Genomic DNA, 18,256 nt, shown 5'->3' with positions numbered 1-18,256 from the left:
GTTTTGAGTGGTGCTATTTTTGTGCCATACATCTGAACACAAACTAGGACTTAACAACTATTCTGAATGACAAATGGTATTGTAAGAGGCCAATGAAGTCTTCATGGTAAGCTAAAATACTTGAACATTTCTGCAAGACCTTTGTTATAAAAAATAAAGTATAGCTCAAAAGCTTTGGGGTCAAATAAAAACAAGGACCAAGGAAGGGTGAGGAACTTCATATGAATAATAAATAAATGACAACATGCACAGAACTGAACAAGAAAAAACCATATTTCAAAACATCCTTCCAAAAATAATAGGCAGTATCAAGTTCTTATTCATGTGATCAGTATTAAGTATACCTATCATTCTTTTCAAATAAAGGTAATCACTCAGATGCTTAAAGCTAACCTCATACTTAAGCATTTTTCTGAATCAGCACCAAAGAGTGAGGACTAATATATACCTGTAAATTCATAACCAAATTGGGTTAATATTACATCTAGTATTCCTTTCACATTTTTAAATAACTGTTATGCAAATTCTTGAAACTATAATCCACATCCTTTCAGCTACTGACCAGATTAGCAAATGGACAAGGAATATTTTCAGGCACAAATAAGTATCAGAGTGAACAGTTCTATAAATCAAGTGACAAATTAAAAAGATAACAAGGTCTAGAGACAAGATGCAACTCTTAGCCCTTGGGAACTAAGATGGCAACAACTATGGAAATTGAAGTGTACATAATCTTAAATGGTGTAGATAATGTCAGTGGAAGTTAATGCTTTCTACCCAGCATGCATTCTAAGACCAGGGGCAAATACTGTACTTCAAATCAAATGCAGACATAAAGAAGCATTTATTAATTTAATTGTAGCCATTGTAATGACCTGCAAGGCATAGGTATTGAGGGAAAAACATTGAGGGTTACTCAGGCAACAATTAGCTACTGTCCTGAGGGCAATGGCACAGTGAGGAAAGCATACGCTACTTTCTGCTTTGTCAGTGACATTAGAGATTTTGCATTTTTTAAGCTGTACTTAAAATGAAGGGCATTGCCCATTTCTAATTTGTTTTTGTAAAATAAAATGCAGAGTCAGATTTTCTATCCTCTTTCAAGAAACTGTAGTTCATAGACCAGAATAATTTAATCATAGGCTCTTGCCACTTGATAAAAGTCAAAGTTATTTTTGAATAATTTGGTAAATAATTTTTATCTTTTTCATTTTCTGGAGATAGCAATGTGAATCACAACTGTTACTTAATGTGTCATTGTGCTTATGTACATTTGTTGTTATAACTGTGGTCCCCAGTGCTGATGAAAGCAAAAACAAGTTGTATTGATCTTGGTCTTTTGTGGTTCAGAAACTTCTGCATCACTTTTTCATAGAAAATATATTGTAACAGTGCTGACAGTCATTGGCATGTCCACCAGAGGTTTTTCATGGCAATTTAACGTACCTAGACCTTGCTGCTAAGCACTGGTTTTGAAACTACTTGTTTTGCTTAACAATGTCTATAGACAAAGAGAGATTTCTAAATTTTCACAATCTGAATTTAGATGGCTTTATTTTACCACTTTCTGCTTCATCCCCAGCTTGTATAATACTTTCAGGTTAGTTTTTCTCTATTCTCAGTAGCCATTCAGAAAAGGTTAATTGGTAATAAACATTGCCAGGCCTTTATCTATCAGAAACTCATAGTGATTTTAACATCTCAGTCTGAATCCTGATGGGGTAAATTCTGCCAACTCTGATTCTATGAGTACTTACAAATAAGGCAGAGTTCACGCTTCCCCCGTCCCTGACTCATCAAAAATTATACTTAGAATAACAAAAATGAAAAACTAAAAAGAGTTTGTTAGGACATTTGGCCCCAGAGGGCACATCTACTTGAGATGCTACGTTGTCATAGCTCATTGCTACGGTGACATAGCATCTAACCATGGCACTGCCACTACTGCACAGTAGCACTGAAAGCAACCTGTGTGCTGCCAGGACTGCACAGTACCAGTGGGTACTGTGTAGTCATTTAGTACTTGCTTTAGTACTTTAGCAAGTACTAAATGACTGTGCAGTACCAACTGTGCAGTCGGGCATGTGTAGACATGCCCAGAAACAACAAAGCATAAGTTTTCTTATACTTGATCAGACTTGTGGTTGGTCTAGTCCAGTATCCTGTTTCTGACAGGCCGCGTCTACATGTGTTATGAATGCTAGTAAAATGCTGTACAATAAGTCTTCCCAGGGAGCACATCTACACATGTTCCCTGTTGGGAGCAAATCTGCTCCTATCCTGCTCTAGCCCCCTGCAACAGCCAAGGGGAGCTCCAGGTTCCCCCAGGGTGCTAGCCCAAAGGCTGGCAGGGAGCTGTGGGCTGGTCTCAATGTGCACGGGGCCAGAAGTGGCAGCTGTCTCCTGATCCCATGCATATTGGAAGGGGTCTTAATGTGCAAGGGGCCAGGAGACAGCTGCCACTGCAGAGCTGTCCTGGCCCTGTGAATATGGGGACAATCCCTGTGCCCAGCAGAGCTTCCCCATGCAGCCAGGGGCTGCCTAGGAGCTGTCCTGCTTCTGGCATAGCTCCCAGCCAGGCCCCACCTGGGCAGGGATTTGCCTGGCCAGTCGCCATCTGAGCTAGGAAATCCATGAACAGCCCGGGCTGGTTGGGAATTGTCTCAGAAGGGGGATAGCTCCTGGACAGCCACCGGCTGGGCAAAGAAGCAGACAGCTCCCCATCTCATTGCTGCTTGGCTCCCAGCTCCTAGGGAGATATGGGAGCTGAGGAACCCCAGGACCAGGTAGAGTTTCCCATCCCTTGATGTTGGGGCTGACCGTGAGCAAGTTTGCTCCTGGTCAGCATCTGCACATACACTACTCTGAGCAGTATCTACTAATTTACTACCTGTATTTACAGGTAATAGCTAACTGCACAGTAAAGTGTCTCATGTAGAAATGACCACAGTGGCACATATCAACAGCTTTAAAAGAAGTAGAAGAAGCCCTTTCTTACACAGTTATGAGATAGAAACTTCTCTTATGTGCAGGCTTTCTATTTCTCATCAGTCAAAAGGTAAAGTGATTTTTAAAAATTTTTTAATGCAATACCTTTACTTATTTTGAAATTCTGATGTAGTCAGGGTGGGCAGCAGTATGATGATGGCGTCTGAACAGACACTGCTGAGTAGGATAACCATATTATATTTAAGGAAATCTGGGACACTGGTCCCTTCCCCACCCTCCACCCCCTGCTTCAAGTTGACACAAAAGCAGGCAGGCAGGGGGACAGGGCACATTTGAGCAGGGAGGCAGAGCAGCATAGTGCACCAGGCAGGTTGGCAGGCAGCCACCCTGCTGATGCCCTTATTGCCTGGCCCGGCTTCTCCTGACCAACAGCTAGAGGCAGGGACCCAGGCTGAACTGGGCACTGCTCTTCCTGCCTTGGGCAGGGATCAGCCAGGGCAGAGCTGGGGGAAAGCACTACTATGAGTATGGGGAGCTCATGTAAGTGTGTGGTGCTTTCCGACCACAGCACTCTGGGCAGTTGCCCACATCACCTACCCCTAAGACTGGCACTGTTCAGCAGATAAGTTCACCTTGCTGAATTCTTACCTCACTGCTGAAAGACACTCTTGGATGATGTGGTTAGAGGTGAACCACACATACACACACACATGCATGAATGCATGGGTGCGAATGAGCATGTGTGTGAGCAGCCTGTGCTCACTTCAGTGCTCTCCCTCTGCCCTGCCCTGCCCTGCCCTAGGCAAGAGGAGTAGTGCCCAGCTCAGCCCACCCCCTGCTTTCAGATGCTGCTCATGAGCAGGACCAGGCACGTGCAGATGGCAGAAATGTCGCCTGTCTGCCTGGCACACCATGCCACTCCACTTCCCTGCCAGATTGCACCCTGTGCCCTACCTGCCTGCCTCTGCTTCTGCCTGCAACAGATGATTCCAAGACTTTGGTTCAGTTTTCACCAATCAGCTGGGATGCCAGGATGGCCTATGAAATCTGGAACTTTCCCAGCAAATCCAGCGCATATGGTTACCCTACTACTGAGGGAACACTAGCCATTTTAGTAGCAAGACATCAACTGGCTGTGGCTGACACAGATAGTTAAAACTATTTTTGCTGAAAAAAAAATTCCTTGAAATATATTATTTCATCTAAGCCAAAACATTTTTCAGAGACTTTCGGCCAGATTTTGTTCCATCTATGGGGTGTCTAAATGGACAAAGGTGTCTAAGTGCAATTCTATTCTACCCTGTTCAAGTCCCTGAAAATCCATTAATGCATCTACTTTCGCAATGCACCATCATCTGATTCATGAAACTGAATTACAAAAAAGCAATAAAGCACCCACTTTTGCCTTAACTGTGTTTCATAAACTCAGACAGAGTAGAATTGCATTTATGCAGCTTAGTCCACTTATACATCTAACAGGTAAAATAGAATCTGGCCTCTATTGGTTTTCATTAGAAAGATTTCTTGGGTCAGAGGGTGAGAGAGAGGCTGAGTGATTACAGTACTCTCCTGCATCATGGGAGACCCAATATAAAGTCCCCGCTCTGCTTAATTTGGGGTAAATTTTTTTGCTGTGAATCACTCATTCTGCAACTTGAAGCTGGGCATCCCACATGTCCTAATCACCAAGAAACATAATGTCCGGTGTCTCTCTTTCCTCACACAATTCTGTTCATGCAAGCAATCAAAAGTTTTGTAAATGCATTTGAAAACAAGTGTTCAATCCTCAACAGTTTCTGACAAATAGAACAATTATCTTCTGGTCAGTTCTAGATGCAAACAAATATTGCTGAAGAAATGGTGGTTTTTGATAGCTCAGAACTTGTCCAATAGTAGCACGGACATGACAGGGAGGGAGATGAGTAGGTCAGCCCCACATGCCAACTTAGGAGGGGTGCCAGCCTGACAGCCCCCAAGGGAGTCCATGCTGTGGCAATAACAGCAGCCCCATACTGCAAGTGCAGCAACAGCTAGGTGCAGGACACTGTGCAATGAAGTGGTGGGGTGGGGTGGGGGGGAACTCACTGCACCACAGTGGTATCAGAGTCAGGGATCAGTTATGAGTCTATTCCCCAAGTTACCACTTTACTGCCCAGTTTTGCCCAGGGAGTAAACTGTGCTAGTTACGCCTCTGTTGTCAGGGTCTGAGAATATTGCCAAAGGCATCTGTTTAAGGCCTGAACTGCCCTTCTTCCTAGTTTCATAAATCCTGCTGCAAAGTAGGGAGGTGTTAAACATTTCCAGAGAGCTGGGCTGAAAAATTTTCATAATGAAAAGTGCTAAGGGAGCTAAGTATAGGAGACATTCCCTCTTTCCATTGATTCCTAATGCTTAACTGAACTTGACATAATGAGCTATCTGAACCTCTGAGCTAGAGGATTATACTGCTTCAAGTTTAAATGGCTATGTACTACTGTAACTCACTTGGTTGTATTTTATGGATCTCTGGAGGGCTTTTTAGGGCTAGGAGTGGAAACAAAGCACCCTCCTGTGGTGTTTGGTGCCTCTAACAATGGACCCTTTTGCTGGGGGGTTCCTGAGTTGTGCCTTTACTCCTAGTCTACTACAATCTCGTATCTCTTGTACTTTGTGGGCCAACTTCTATTTCATCTTTAGGCATCTGAGTGGTGCTTACGCAGCAGTATAACTGCAACTTTTGACTTACATAGATCCTAGATTCTGTTTTCACCTGTGGCAGAAGAGGATCGGCTTGTGTATTCTCTACACATAACTCCCCAGTGAGGTGGCAGCAGCAGCCCTCTGATATTCTGGGCAAAAGGTGAATGGTTGGGGTACTTGCTCAGGGATTAGAAGCCCCAGTTTCTAAACATCTCTTCCCCAGGAGGGTTGGAACTTGTAGCTCTTGTTTTCCAAAGTGCTCTACCTACCAGGTTGTACACTAGGCATTGCCAGGGCATCCTCTTGTCATGCTCTTCAAGTTGACCCACAGGGCAGCCAGAAGGGAAGGGTGGGGTGGGGGGAGGAAGGCAGGCAGAGTACAAACTAGCGGGATTGTGGCTCTGTGAAAGGGGCACTGCCTGGACTGGAAGGGCCCCTGGCCTCTCCCCCACTGAGTCAGAAACAATCCCACTGCTGTGAATCTAACCAATATTAAGTGCAACCTACTAATCCATCACAACTGGTCCTGATAAACCATAAACCACCATTGTTAATAGTTTAGTTATGTTTGTCACAAGAGGTTCGTTCAGGTGTTGAGACTTTGTAGTGTAACTGGCATGATAGTCATGGCATCAACTGTGCTAGTGTCTTACGTTTAAAGGCAAAAGTGCCCACCAGATTATTCAGGCTGACTTCCTGTATTAAGTATGCCAAGGAAAATCACTCAGCCTACCCTGCAGTGAAGCCAATAACTTGTGTTTGATTAAGGCATGCCTTCCAAAAGCAGCTGGCCTTGAAATGTTTTCTGTTGCTGAACAACCTTTATTCAGATGTTTACAATGTTCCACATCACTTGGGGGCTTTCTCAGGTCACCCTGAATGAGAATACTAGCGCAGAATTCCTCATTCCCATGAAACTGCAGACTTTTGGCTCTGCCATCCCTAATACGGCTTCTATATTATCTAAATTAGCTTCTGCCCCTTAAAAAACTCAACTCATTCAGTTGCAGGCTGCAGTTTCTTTTAGTACCAAACCTATTTGCTAAAATTGCTTGAATGCAGCATGCAGCTGAGAATTATGCTTATTTGTGATTGGATTTGTACACTCGAATGTCATCAGCATCACACCAAGTGCCATCCAGCTGGGAAGTTCTTTTTATGGAAACACACCGGTGCCAAAAGGCAGTCACTGGAAACAATATTGGCCTTAGGATGCAATGCAGGTAGTGAGAGCTAATTAAAACTGGGCATCAGAGTTTAGCAAATTCCAGCTGTAGCTTCTAATTGAAAAGAAGTGGTAGCTCTTGTCAGGTGGGCAGATGTGTCACAGATGACAGGAAGACTTAGTCCTCAGTTTGGATAGGAAAATGCAAATTCTTATATTCCTGTTTGATTGGGCACCACCACCAGGCACTGTATTCCTGCTCCTGCACCAGCTCCCTGCTCTCAAGCTCTTCTTTGACTGTCACTGATGAAGTAACAGAATGCAGTGCAGACATAACAGGGAATTTCACACATTGAGCTCTTGAGCATTTTATTTTATCCCTGAGGTTTGCCAAGTTCCACAGAAACCTCTGAATGCATACTGAAAGCATGATTTAATTTCTAGAGCTGTTTCAATAGAATGGGAGCATGTAGAACTGACAGATAAACTATTGGGTTTACTGTGCTGGAAATACAATTCTTGTTTTGTTATCTTTATTAAATCTTAATTTTCTTCCTTCTACTAGGGAGTTGTTTGGACTAGTCAGGAGTACAATATGACAAGTCAAGAAGTTTGTCATTGTATTTCTTGTGACCAGTTTACAAACTGCTGCATTTACTGTTCATGCAAATGCATGTTTGCTCTGAATCACCCACATAGGAATAGGAAATCCTAATTTGTCATTATACATTATGAAAATTTTGGAGGTTGCAGCCTGACTGTTGCATTTAATACCTATTGATGGACCTATACTGCATGAATATATATAAGGTCCCTGGCACTCATTCATGTAACGGCATGATGGGATATGTTTCCTAATCCTAATAGTCATGGCTTCTGCCATTCCACATATACATAGCAAAAGACATATCTTATTTAGTCCCAGCCTTTCTGTGCCCTTGGTTTTTCTTGTTGCCTTTCTCTGTATCTTTTCTAGTTCTCCTATATTCTTTAGGAGGTGGTATGTGCAACAGTTAAGGTGTGGGCATACCATGGATTTATACAGTAGCATAATTACATTATCTGTCTGTGGCTTTATATTACTGTGTTGTATTTCCATATATTTTGAAGATGTAAATAATATCTTTGTGAAATTATACATTCAGCTTCTCAGGCTGGACTTGTTTACAAAATAACTGTGTAGTATCTGGTACCATTTTCCAAATATATTTTTCCATTCATCTGTTCTCTTAGCCTTTTGCCAGAATGATTTAAGTGTTCAGCTGCTCCACAGGGCAGCCAGAAGGGATTACCTTGTGAGTTTTTATGTGGAAGATTTTTATGTTTTATATTTATATTTTCCTTGGCTACTTACCGGTGTCTTTTATAATGTGTCATATTGACAAATGAGTGTATTTACTTTAACAAGGATAAGGTAAAGTTTAAATGGTAATATAACAGCGCATCTGATCAAGACAATGTATGCAGAGGAGATGTTATTAGTCTTTGAATAATTAACTAAAGTAAATCTTAAAGAATTGGTCATCTGTGGCTTTGACCTTTATGAAAAAAAGGAATAAGTTGGTCACAGTATACAACTTCTGATACAGTCTCATTGTTAAGCACTGAACCAGACCCAGAGCTCTGGGATGTGACTGATAAGTTCTGCTCCTGTCTTGGCTTTACCTAAGTCTCCCCGCTCAGCTGAAGCAGGCATGATATGCTACAGAAAGACAGAAAGAGAAGATGAGTTAAGGTTTTCAGAAGGACTGAGCCAGATAAATTCTTAATCTAAAGAGGAAACAAAAGGGAAAAAACACAAAACTGCCAACCCAGTCATCTGCAGGGAAAAACTAGTTTATGGGGAATTCCATCTGCTTGCAACCGTCTCCCATTCTCCTACCTTCCAAAGAAGTGCAGCCAAACACAGCTGCTCCGCACGTTGAAGGAAAGCTTGATCCCCCAGAAAGTAGAGTCAGCATGTTCTGCCAAAGACTGCCTGATTCATCTGAATTTTTAGCCAAAAACCCAAAGGGTTTTCACCTTAAATGTCTATCCTTCAGCAGTGTCCATCACATCTAGAAGTATCCCCGTGCATATCCATCCCAGCTGTCATCTCAACCTGTCACATTTCTCCTGTGGCTTCCTTTATTGTGATCACTTTTGTTTTATGGTTTCTCTCAGGGGGCTAGATTCTGTGGGTGTGTCTACACATGCATATTCACGGCACAGTAATTTAGGTTACTGCACAGTAACTAAAAATTACTGTGCAGCACAGGGGAACGTCTATACATGCACACCCATACTTTGTAGAAACTATAGTGATTTATGCTGACTTGGGCATATATTTGATACCTGCATCATGCAGATATAAAATTTACACCCGATTAGTTAATGCACAGTAATGCACTTATAGATGCCTTAATGCACAGTAACATTGTGTGTGTGGACTGACTTGGGATTAGCTTAAGTCCCAAATCAGTCCACAAACAGTGCTACTGTGCTTTAACGGCTACACGTGTAGACACCATCCTAAAAACCACTAAAGTAAATGCACGTGTAGATGTACCCTATTTTTCCTTAGAATACAACCCTATAGGAACTCTACTGACTTTAGTGAAATAATATTGGACCACATATTATTATGGAAGGAGAAGCAGGGTTAGGCCTACTCATTTCAGATGATTTTCAAGCCTTTCTACCTTTTTTTCTTTTTCTAAAGAGTAAATCCCCTTTTTACTTTATTACCTGTAACCCATCATCTAGATGTTGGAACTTTCTGTATCACCCACGTTAAATGCCAAAGGATCCATGACAGTCCCTTCTGCATCCTCTCTCATTTTCCCCCAACTTTTCCATTCAAGAATAAGAGCCCATATTCCATGAATATCATGTATTCTCCCCATTTGAACTTTCCAGCTTGCCACGCAATTGGTTTGCTGAGTGACTTGTGTTAGAATTGCTCTGTACTACCACCCCCTTTATTACTTCCAATTGCTCTTTCAAACCATACCCAGAGGTTCTGAATACATCTTGCTAAAGATGGCCTGAAATGCTTCTTGAATTTTTCTAACAGTATTCAAGGTAGGATATATATTAAGCTCCTCTCACGGCTTTTTTAAAAGCTTTTCTTCTGTCTTTCATTCCTCCTTGAAGTTTGCCTTTTAGGCACCCTCTGTAGCAGCTCATGTAAATTCATTTTCTGTGAAGCGGTGACATCACAGCCCCTGCAGACATATTTATCAGTGAGTTATAATCTGAGTCTCTCCTTGTTTGTGCTAGGAGGCAGCTACGTAGCACCTGTCAGAAAAAAATGTAGCAGCATATAAATATGTATGGGTAAACATAATGTGATAAATGCAGTCTTCTTGGTTTCACACATAGTAGCAATGTGTCACTCATCCAGAATATAACATGGACTGGTCAAGGGAAAAGGGACAAAGTGGGTCACAGCCCTTGCTTTCCTATTAAAAACCATAAGAAGATTGTTTGACAAAATAAAGAAATGTAACTTTATAAAATGGAGACAAACTTAGAAATGCCTGTGACGCAGCTCATAAAAAGATCTCTACATAACTTGTGTATGAATCACAGAAAAATAGGGCTGGAAGGGACTTCAGGGGTCCATCTACTGTAACCCCCTGCTCAAGGCAGCATTATTCCTATCTAAACCATCCCAGGAAAGTTTTTATCTAATCTCTTCATAAAGACTTCCAATGATGGAGATTCCACAATTTCTCTACACAATATGTTCCAATGCTTAACTACCCTCATAACTCAAAAGTTCTTCCTAATATCCAACCAAAGGGTCCCCAGTTGCAATTTAAACCCACTACTTCTTGTCTTGTCCCCCTTCGACACAGAGAATAAATTATTTCCATCCTATTCATAACAACCTTTTATTTGTATTTGAAGACTGCTATCATTTCTCCTCCTTAGTCTTCTCTTCTCCAGGATAAATAAATCCAATTCTTGCAAACTGTCTAACATGTTTCCTAGACCTCTTAGCACTTCAATTGCTCTCTGCCAGACTCCTTCCACTTTGTGCATATCTTTTTGAAGTGTGGTGCCTAAAAATGGACAGTTTTCTACATGAGGGTCTTCAGTACTGAACTGAGCAAAAGAATCACTTCCCATGATTTGTATGTGATACTCCTGTTAATACATCCAAATACACTATTAGAATTTTTACAAAAATAGCACATTTTTTACTCAGATTCAGTTAGTACTCCACTGTAACCCTCAGGGCTTTTTTCTGTAGTACTGTACCTTAGCCGGTCATTCCTTTTTATTTTTTGTATATTTGATTGTTCCATTCTAAATTCAGCACTTTGCACTTTTCTTATTGAATTTAAAATTTTAAATTATTGAATTAATTTCGGACTATAACTCCAGCTTATTAAGGTCATTTTGAATTGAAATCCTTCCATAAAATGTCAGCTATCCTACCCTTCACTATTTCATGTCATCTGCAAAGTGTATCTTGCTAAGTGTGTACTTGATTCTGTTCTCCAAATCATTAATATTAAACAGTATTAGACCCAGGACAGAGCCCTGGGGAACCACACTTGACACGGCTTCTCAAAATAGAAATCAAATCATAAATCACAACTCTTTAAGCTTGATTATGCAACCAGTTATCCACCTATTTGCGAAAACTCAGGAAGCAACCTTCCACCCAAAATAATTGCCTGCTCCTGGTCTAACCCATGCTTTTCCTATTCTAGGGTGAATATTTCCTACCCTATCCTCACACACTGTTCTCAGTTTTGCCTTGGCCTTCCTAATTTTTCCCTACATGTCCATATTTCCACTTTTTTTAAGATTCCTTTTTAAGTTTCAAGTAATCAAAAAGTTCCTGTTGAGCTAAGCTGGTCTCTTTCTGTACTTCCCTCCTTTCTTTACATCAGAATAGCAGCTCACATGCCCTTAATATTACTTTTTTAAAGTACAACAAGCATTCCAGGACTACATTTTCACTTAGACATGCCTCCCATGGGATATACATAGTGTTCATCTTTAAACAAAGGGAACAAGGGGACTCAGAAAATCCCAGCCAAGTCAGATTTTCTTCAATGCCCAGAAAGATCCTGAAGCATAAAATCAATTACTCCTTTTGTGATCATGTGTAGGATAACATAGTGATAGATAACAGTTAATGCCGATTTATCAAAAGCAAATCAAGCTTAACTAAGCTGATTTTTTTCTGTGCGAGAATGGTGAGCATTGCGGATGCAGGGAAGAGCAGTGGATGATGATATACTTCGACCTTTGCAAATCTTTTGACATTGTCTCCCATAACATTCCCAGAAGCAAGCTAAGGAAATATGGTCTACATCAGAGATGGACAATTATTTCATCTGAAGGGCTTCTTAATGAGTTTTGGTGAGCTGTCAAGGTCTGTAAGGGTAGCCCCACCCCTTGATAGGTGCCCTACCAGTGTTTGCCATCTTGTAGCCAGAAGTCCCATCCCTAATCCTTGACCTTTGCCACTGGAAGTCCTTACCCTTGCCCTGGAAGTACTCCTTTTGGGGTGGATTGCCATCTTGAAACCTGAAAAAAAAATCACATTCTAAAAAAATCAAACATCTACTATAACTTATTTTAATTTTATTTAAAAAAAGGTTTTTGTTGTGATTTATGTGCGTTTGCTGAGTGTATCTAGAAGTGATTGCATAATAGCTCAAAATAGTCTTACTCTTGTATATTGTTTTGGGGGTAAAGGGGTATATGTGGGGAGTGTGGTTGTGGAGTGGGTGTGTCTGCATGGTGGGGTTTGTGGGTGATGTGGGTGGGGGAGTGTGGAGGGGTGTGGGGCATGTAGTTTGGGTGTGTGCCTTGGGAGGTAGGGGCAGGGGAGTGTATGTGGGGACTGTGGAAGGGTGTGGGTGCATAAGAAATTCCCTGGCAGGCTGGATCCGGCCCATAGGCCTAATTTTGCCTGCCCCTGGTCTAGATGAAACTCCCGTAAGGTGGGTGGATAACTGGTTGGATCATCATGCATAAAGCATCCAGTTTGACAATAAGCCCATCATGATGGTGGATACATCAAGTCAGATTCCTCAGGAGTCCATTCTATATTCAATACTAGATCATTTCAGGTAGATACAGCTGACCACTTTCTTCAGGTATATGGGATTTGGTATCTACCGCAGTTCCATCCCCAGCCCCTGAACTCCAGGTATATGGGATTTGACATATGCCTGAGCTCCACCCTGACTTTCGTTTCCCCCCTGAGTAAAGTCTCAACAGCTTCTATTTCTAGAGGAACAACTATATTTTTTAATCCAAATTTAGTTTATCCTTGAAATCACTTGAACAGCAAGTATTTTTCCAGTCTCCACGCTCTATACAGCACAGCTGTCAGGTGCCAAAAGTACCCCCTGTTCACGCTGGATGTGTTTATTCAGAGTTTCTCTCATTTTTAGTCTTGTGTAGAGGTCTTTCTTTCCAGCACTAGCCCTTTTTTGAGCATTATCTTAAATATGTTCAACTTTACTGGGCAAATGAGAAGCTGGACAGTTGCTCTTTCAGGCTTTCACTCTGTGTCTTTGCTCTCTAAATTAGTTCTTTGTAAACCCACTGCAGATTATTAAATTTTGGGAAATTAGAAATGAAGGAAAAATCAAGGCTATGGTATCATGAAGTGTATTTTATTTGAAAATTCTGACAAGCAAAGCTTTCCTTTTATTTAGAATGTTTTGTTATATGCTGCTAAATGTGCATTGCTAGAGGGCCTAAAAAATTACTTCAGCTATTAGCCAAGGAGGAGCTAGAAATTTTTCTTTATGAGTGGTAGAGTCTAAACCAGGGATGAGGAGAATATGTCCTGCAGGCCAGATCTAACTCACCTGGCCATTCTATCCAGCCCATAGGGCCCCTAAAAATTTTAGTAACTTAATATTTATTTGCTCCTGGCTCCCTGTCCAAGATGATAGGAGCCAGGGGTAGTAGGACCCAGCAGGGGCCAGCAGTATGATGCCGCAGCTCAGCCCCACACCACTCCCAGCCTTCCTGCCCCGGCACTACTCCAGCACCATGTGATTGCCAGCTGCATCTCTGAGCAATGGGAGCACAGGGCTGTGTCAGTACCCCAGGGGGGGTGTGTGTGTGTGTGTGTGTGTGTTTAGGGAGGGATAGAGTGTGTGTGTGTGAGAGACAGAGAGTGTGTGTGTGTATGTGTGTGAGAGAGAGAGAGAGTGTGTGTGTGTATGTAGGGAGGGGCAGAGTGTGTGTTTGTATTTGTAGGGTGAGTCCCACTTCCACACTGCACCATACACATGTGCCCGTATACCCCTTACACTGCCATACATGCAGATCTCCACATCCCCTCACACAACCCAACCACCCACATAGCCACACACATATTCACATGCTCCCTTACCCCACATTCACACCCCACAGACCCACACCACCCATGGCCCTCACAATATACAAGAGTGAGACTTCATTTTAAGCTATTATATACAATCACCTCTATGCACACTACACAAATGCATGTAAACCATGACAAAAATATTTTTTGAAATCAATTAATGAATGTTGTAGATGTTCACTTTTTAGAATATAATTTGGTATTTTTCTTGTTTTGAAATGGGAAAACCCCTTGCTGAAAGGAATATTTCAAGGGGCAAGGGGAAGGACTTCTGGTGGCAAAGTTCAGGGGTTAGGGAACAGGACTTCCAATCACAAGATGGCAATCAGGGGGTGGGGCACCTGTCAAGGGGTGGAGCTACCCATGCAGCCCTCTACAGCTTGCCAAAACTCAGTAAATGGCACTCCACTTGAAATAATTCCCCGCCCCTGAAACCATCCATTTCTGTAAGCCTATCCATTTTTAGTTGAAAAAATGACTTCCCAATTGTGAACCAAATTTAAACCAGTGCAGCATAATGTCATTGAGTCTAGAGTCAGGAAACAGTTCCTCTGTCTCCCAAGCTTTTTCCAGTAGGCATCTGTCTGTCCTGCGAGACACCAGAATATACCAAGTGAGACAGCTGGCTGAACATAATCCTTGCTTTAAAATAAAGTGAAGCTGGAGTGACCTCTCCATGGCGCAAAAGCCTGGGCAGTGTATGTGCAGACACTGAGCTGCCAACACACCAGTGTTCCCCTCTTGGCCTTGCTGGTTTAATCCAAAGGAAAGACAGGTGCCAGTCTGTCTGCAACCAACTTGGCTGTAGGAGCTGCCAAAGCAAAGGAGATCAACCATTTGTCCATCTATCAGGGCTTCACTCCTGGATTGCCTGCTGACCAGGGTTAAAGAGACAGCAGTTCCCCTCTCTCCCTAGTTATTTCCAAGATTTTCAAAACACCAGTCTTCAGAACTAGTGCTTTAGATTAGAGCCATCCCTCCCTTGAATTCATTAATTCATTATAATGTTTGATGCACACATTTAAAGGATTCCTAGTCAAAATTCAATTATACTTACTGGAAGTAATAGCACATTTGGATATATTCATATACTGCTCTGTAACTCTTCCATTGAGTTTGAAACAGCAGTTTTATTATGATCACATTAGATCACTTCTGTCACATGTTTCAGCATCAATCAAAATTCCTTCTGGAAAAAAAAATAGTGAATTTTGCACATATTCTTCTAGAAGTAAATCACTAAGCCATATGTTCCCTGCTGTCATATGGAATGGAAAGATCAAATTTGTAATGCATTGTTACTAAAAGACTGTGTTTAGATGGCAACAGCCTGAAAAGCATGTTTCTGGTAGCATTAATAATCATCAGTATCCCATGGATGTCATAAATGAGAGCATTTTCAAAGTAGGTGGGAAAGCCTGGAGCAAACTAAGGTGATACATATGCTAACCTTTAACCACTGCATATGGTCGGTCTCAAGTCATTCACAAAACTATGCTTCCTTTGAGCAGGAACACTTCGTGCACGTCAGACAATTCAGCAGTGTTTCTGAGTTTTTGTGTGTGTGTCCCCTCTCTCTCCTCCCCATATTAGTAAACCTTGTACTTTCATAACCCATGTGCCCCCACATGCTAGTTCTGCTCCTGTCAAATCTGCAGAGGTTGTAACTTCCCTCATAGTCAAGTTGAACACAAGGGCTGGGTCCATGTGAGTATGGACGTTTGGTGCCTTGGGGACAAGTAGCAGCAGGACACCTTGTCCTGCTGCTAGTTGTCCCTGGGGAACGCTTGTGCTGCATGCCCTCTGGCACATGGCAGGTTATCCCAGGTGGGGTAGGGGAGGCTGGGCCAGCATTGGGCCCCAGCAGTCTTACCTGGGGTTCTGGGGGCCTCCTGGGACTGCAGTAGCAGCGATTCTGCTGCTCAGAGCCTGGCCAAGAGCTGCTGATCAGGCTCTGGTTTTGAGCAGCATGTGCTGTCCCTGAACACACTGTTCTGCTTTTTTTTTGTGCGTGATTTTTTGACCCTGGGATAGCCAGGGGTCAACCTCCTCCATCCCACACTGCTCCCTTGCAGTGCAGAAGACAGGTGAATATGTGGTATGTCATGCTACAGACAAGTCTACAGCATCACATACTGCATTGCTGTGCTCATCTGCATGCAGCCAAGGAGGCTGCTTAATAATACCAGGGTCCAGCAAGGGTCTCCCATTGCAAATGGAAGGCAAAACATCCCTCAGGTGTTGGAAGGAATAGAAAAGAGCTGCAAGGAATGGTGGCAGGGGAGAGCGGGGAAGGAAGGAGTAAGCTGGAGATCTGATTTGAACAGGGAGAACAGAAGGAGACAAATTAAGAGTGTGTATATGTATGAGACAGAGAGAAAGGTCACTAAGGAGGCATGGAGGAGTAATGAGGGTCTTGGGAAATGGTGATACCACCATTAGAAAGATGTTAAACATGTCCAGAGCCACTGTCATGGTTATACCCAGGACTGAGAGCATGACCCAGGGCTTAGGTGACACAGGTGGGGTGGGGAGTACAGGGGGGCACATGCCCCCCCTGAAATTGGCCCTCACTGGCTGGGGAGTGGCTGGCGGCACTTCTGGTTGCCGCCGACACTTCTGGGGTCAGCAATTGGCCTCTGAGGGACACCACCCCCCTGTCGGCAATCGGCCACTGGTGTCCTCGCCAGACTCAGGAGGCACCAGTCGCCAAGGCTCCAGTGGCTATATGACATTTGACATTTGGACATGTGGAACAGAGCTGAGTAGGTAGAGTAAGCTGTTGTGGTGACACCCCCCAACAGGGTCTGGAGTGGAACAAAACACCTTTGCGCACACACTTGGCTGCCGTGGTAATTGCCTTTTTGGCTCTGGGTATCTCAGTCCAAGCTGAGGAGCTTTCACTTGCATTGATGAGACCTGTGAGAGTGTTGTCATCCTTTTTTATGGGGACAGTGCAGAGGGATCTTCAGAAGGAATCTGTCACAGAAATGTTTCTCCCCAAAAGGCTCTTAACTTTGGCTTTCAGTGTGTGGCGTGGCAATTTGATGGAGACTTTGGAGTGCACCCCATAATCTTTAAGGAATCGCTGAGTTAAGTCAATAGCAGGTGGACTAAAAAGTTGTGATATTCAAATTATTTCAAAACAATTAAACTGTTATGAAATCTTTTTTTTCTGAAAAAAATTAATTACTTTGGCAGGATTCCAAGCAGGTAAGATGACAGAAATTGTTCAGCTGACCCTAATTCAATGCCTTGTGCCCTTTGCTCATTGGACTAAGCCAAGAAGGATCCTACTGGAACTCACATTATTCACCAAGATTTTCTTTTCTTTGTTTTCCAGCTTTCATTTGCTGCAACCACCCCAGAATTAGCTGATAAGAAAAAATATCCTTATTTCTTCCGGACAGTGCCATCCGATAATGCAGTGAATCCTGCAATTTTGAAGTTTCTCAAATATTATCGGTGGAAGAGGGTAGGAACTCTAACTCAGGATGTACAAAGATTCTCAGAGGTAAGATTGGCTTAACATGCAGTATGAGCAAATAGCTTGTAATGTCTAATGCACAAGGCGCTTCTTCCATCATTAAAAGCAAATAAGGGAGATAACATATTTGAATTGTTTGAATCTGGTTGGTTTTCATTGCCAGATGGCATTTACTGTACTTAGTGTTTGTCCCTCTTTCAGATTTTGATACTCATATTCCTGAGCTGATGTGTAAGATGCACTGCTATATAGGTGTGTGCAGTGGGGCTTAGCTGGCACAATGTATTGTAGTGTATGCAGCTGCAGTGAACCTAAAAAGGGGGTTTGCACACTGTATTTACACTAGTTTAAATATCCCTACTGTTGACAGAGCTTGGTAACCTTAATGCTCTCTTAAGTGGCTGTTATCTCTTTCAAGATTTTAGGGCATCTTCAATGCAAAAAAGGGGTGTTTTGTACTTCTAGATACCTGTCTCAGTATAAGAAATCAAGAGGCGATAAGGCATGAGTACTTTTTCAGCTCACTGTCACGTCAATGAAAATCCTATACTATACACCTGGGTTTTACCTCAGCTCTAATAAGCTAAATTCCACCTGTGCCTCTGCTAGTTTTTTTTTACAT

The 18,256-nt window shown here is 42.5% G+C and overlaps 1 protein-coding gene across 1 annotated transcript in view; it reads left to right on the top strand.

Annotated features, from left to right (window-relative positions):
* GABBR2 (gamma-aminobutyric acid type B receptor subunit 2) overlaps positions 1-18,256 on the top strand; it is a 1,005,856-nt gene that overhangs the window by 357,226 nt on the left and 630,374 nt on the right. The window contains exon 3 of the mRNA XM_019540184.1: positions 17,491-17,661. Coding sequence (XP_019395729.1) covers positions 17,491-17,661 — 171 coding nt within the window. The remainder of the gene's footprint in view (positions 1-17,490; positions 17,662-18,256) is intronic.

This window comes from Crocodylus porosus, unplaced genomic scaffold (genome assembly GCF_001723895.1).
Source record: "Crocodylus porosus isolate Cpor-Errol unplaced genomic scaffold, CroPor_comp1, whole genome shotgun sequence".
NCBI classification, from domain to species: Eukaryota; Metazoa; Chordata; order Crocodylia; family Crocodylidae; genus Crocodylus; species Crocodylus porosus.
The sequence above is the reverse complement of the archived record's forward strand: the minus strand, read 5'-3'. Positions and strand labels throughout refer to the sequence as shown.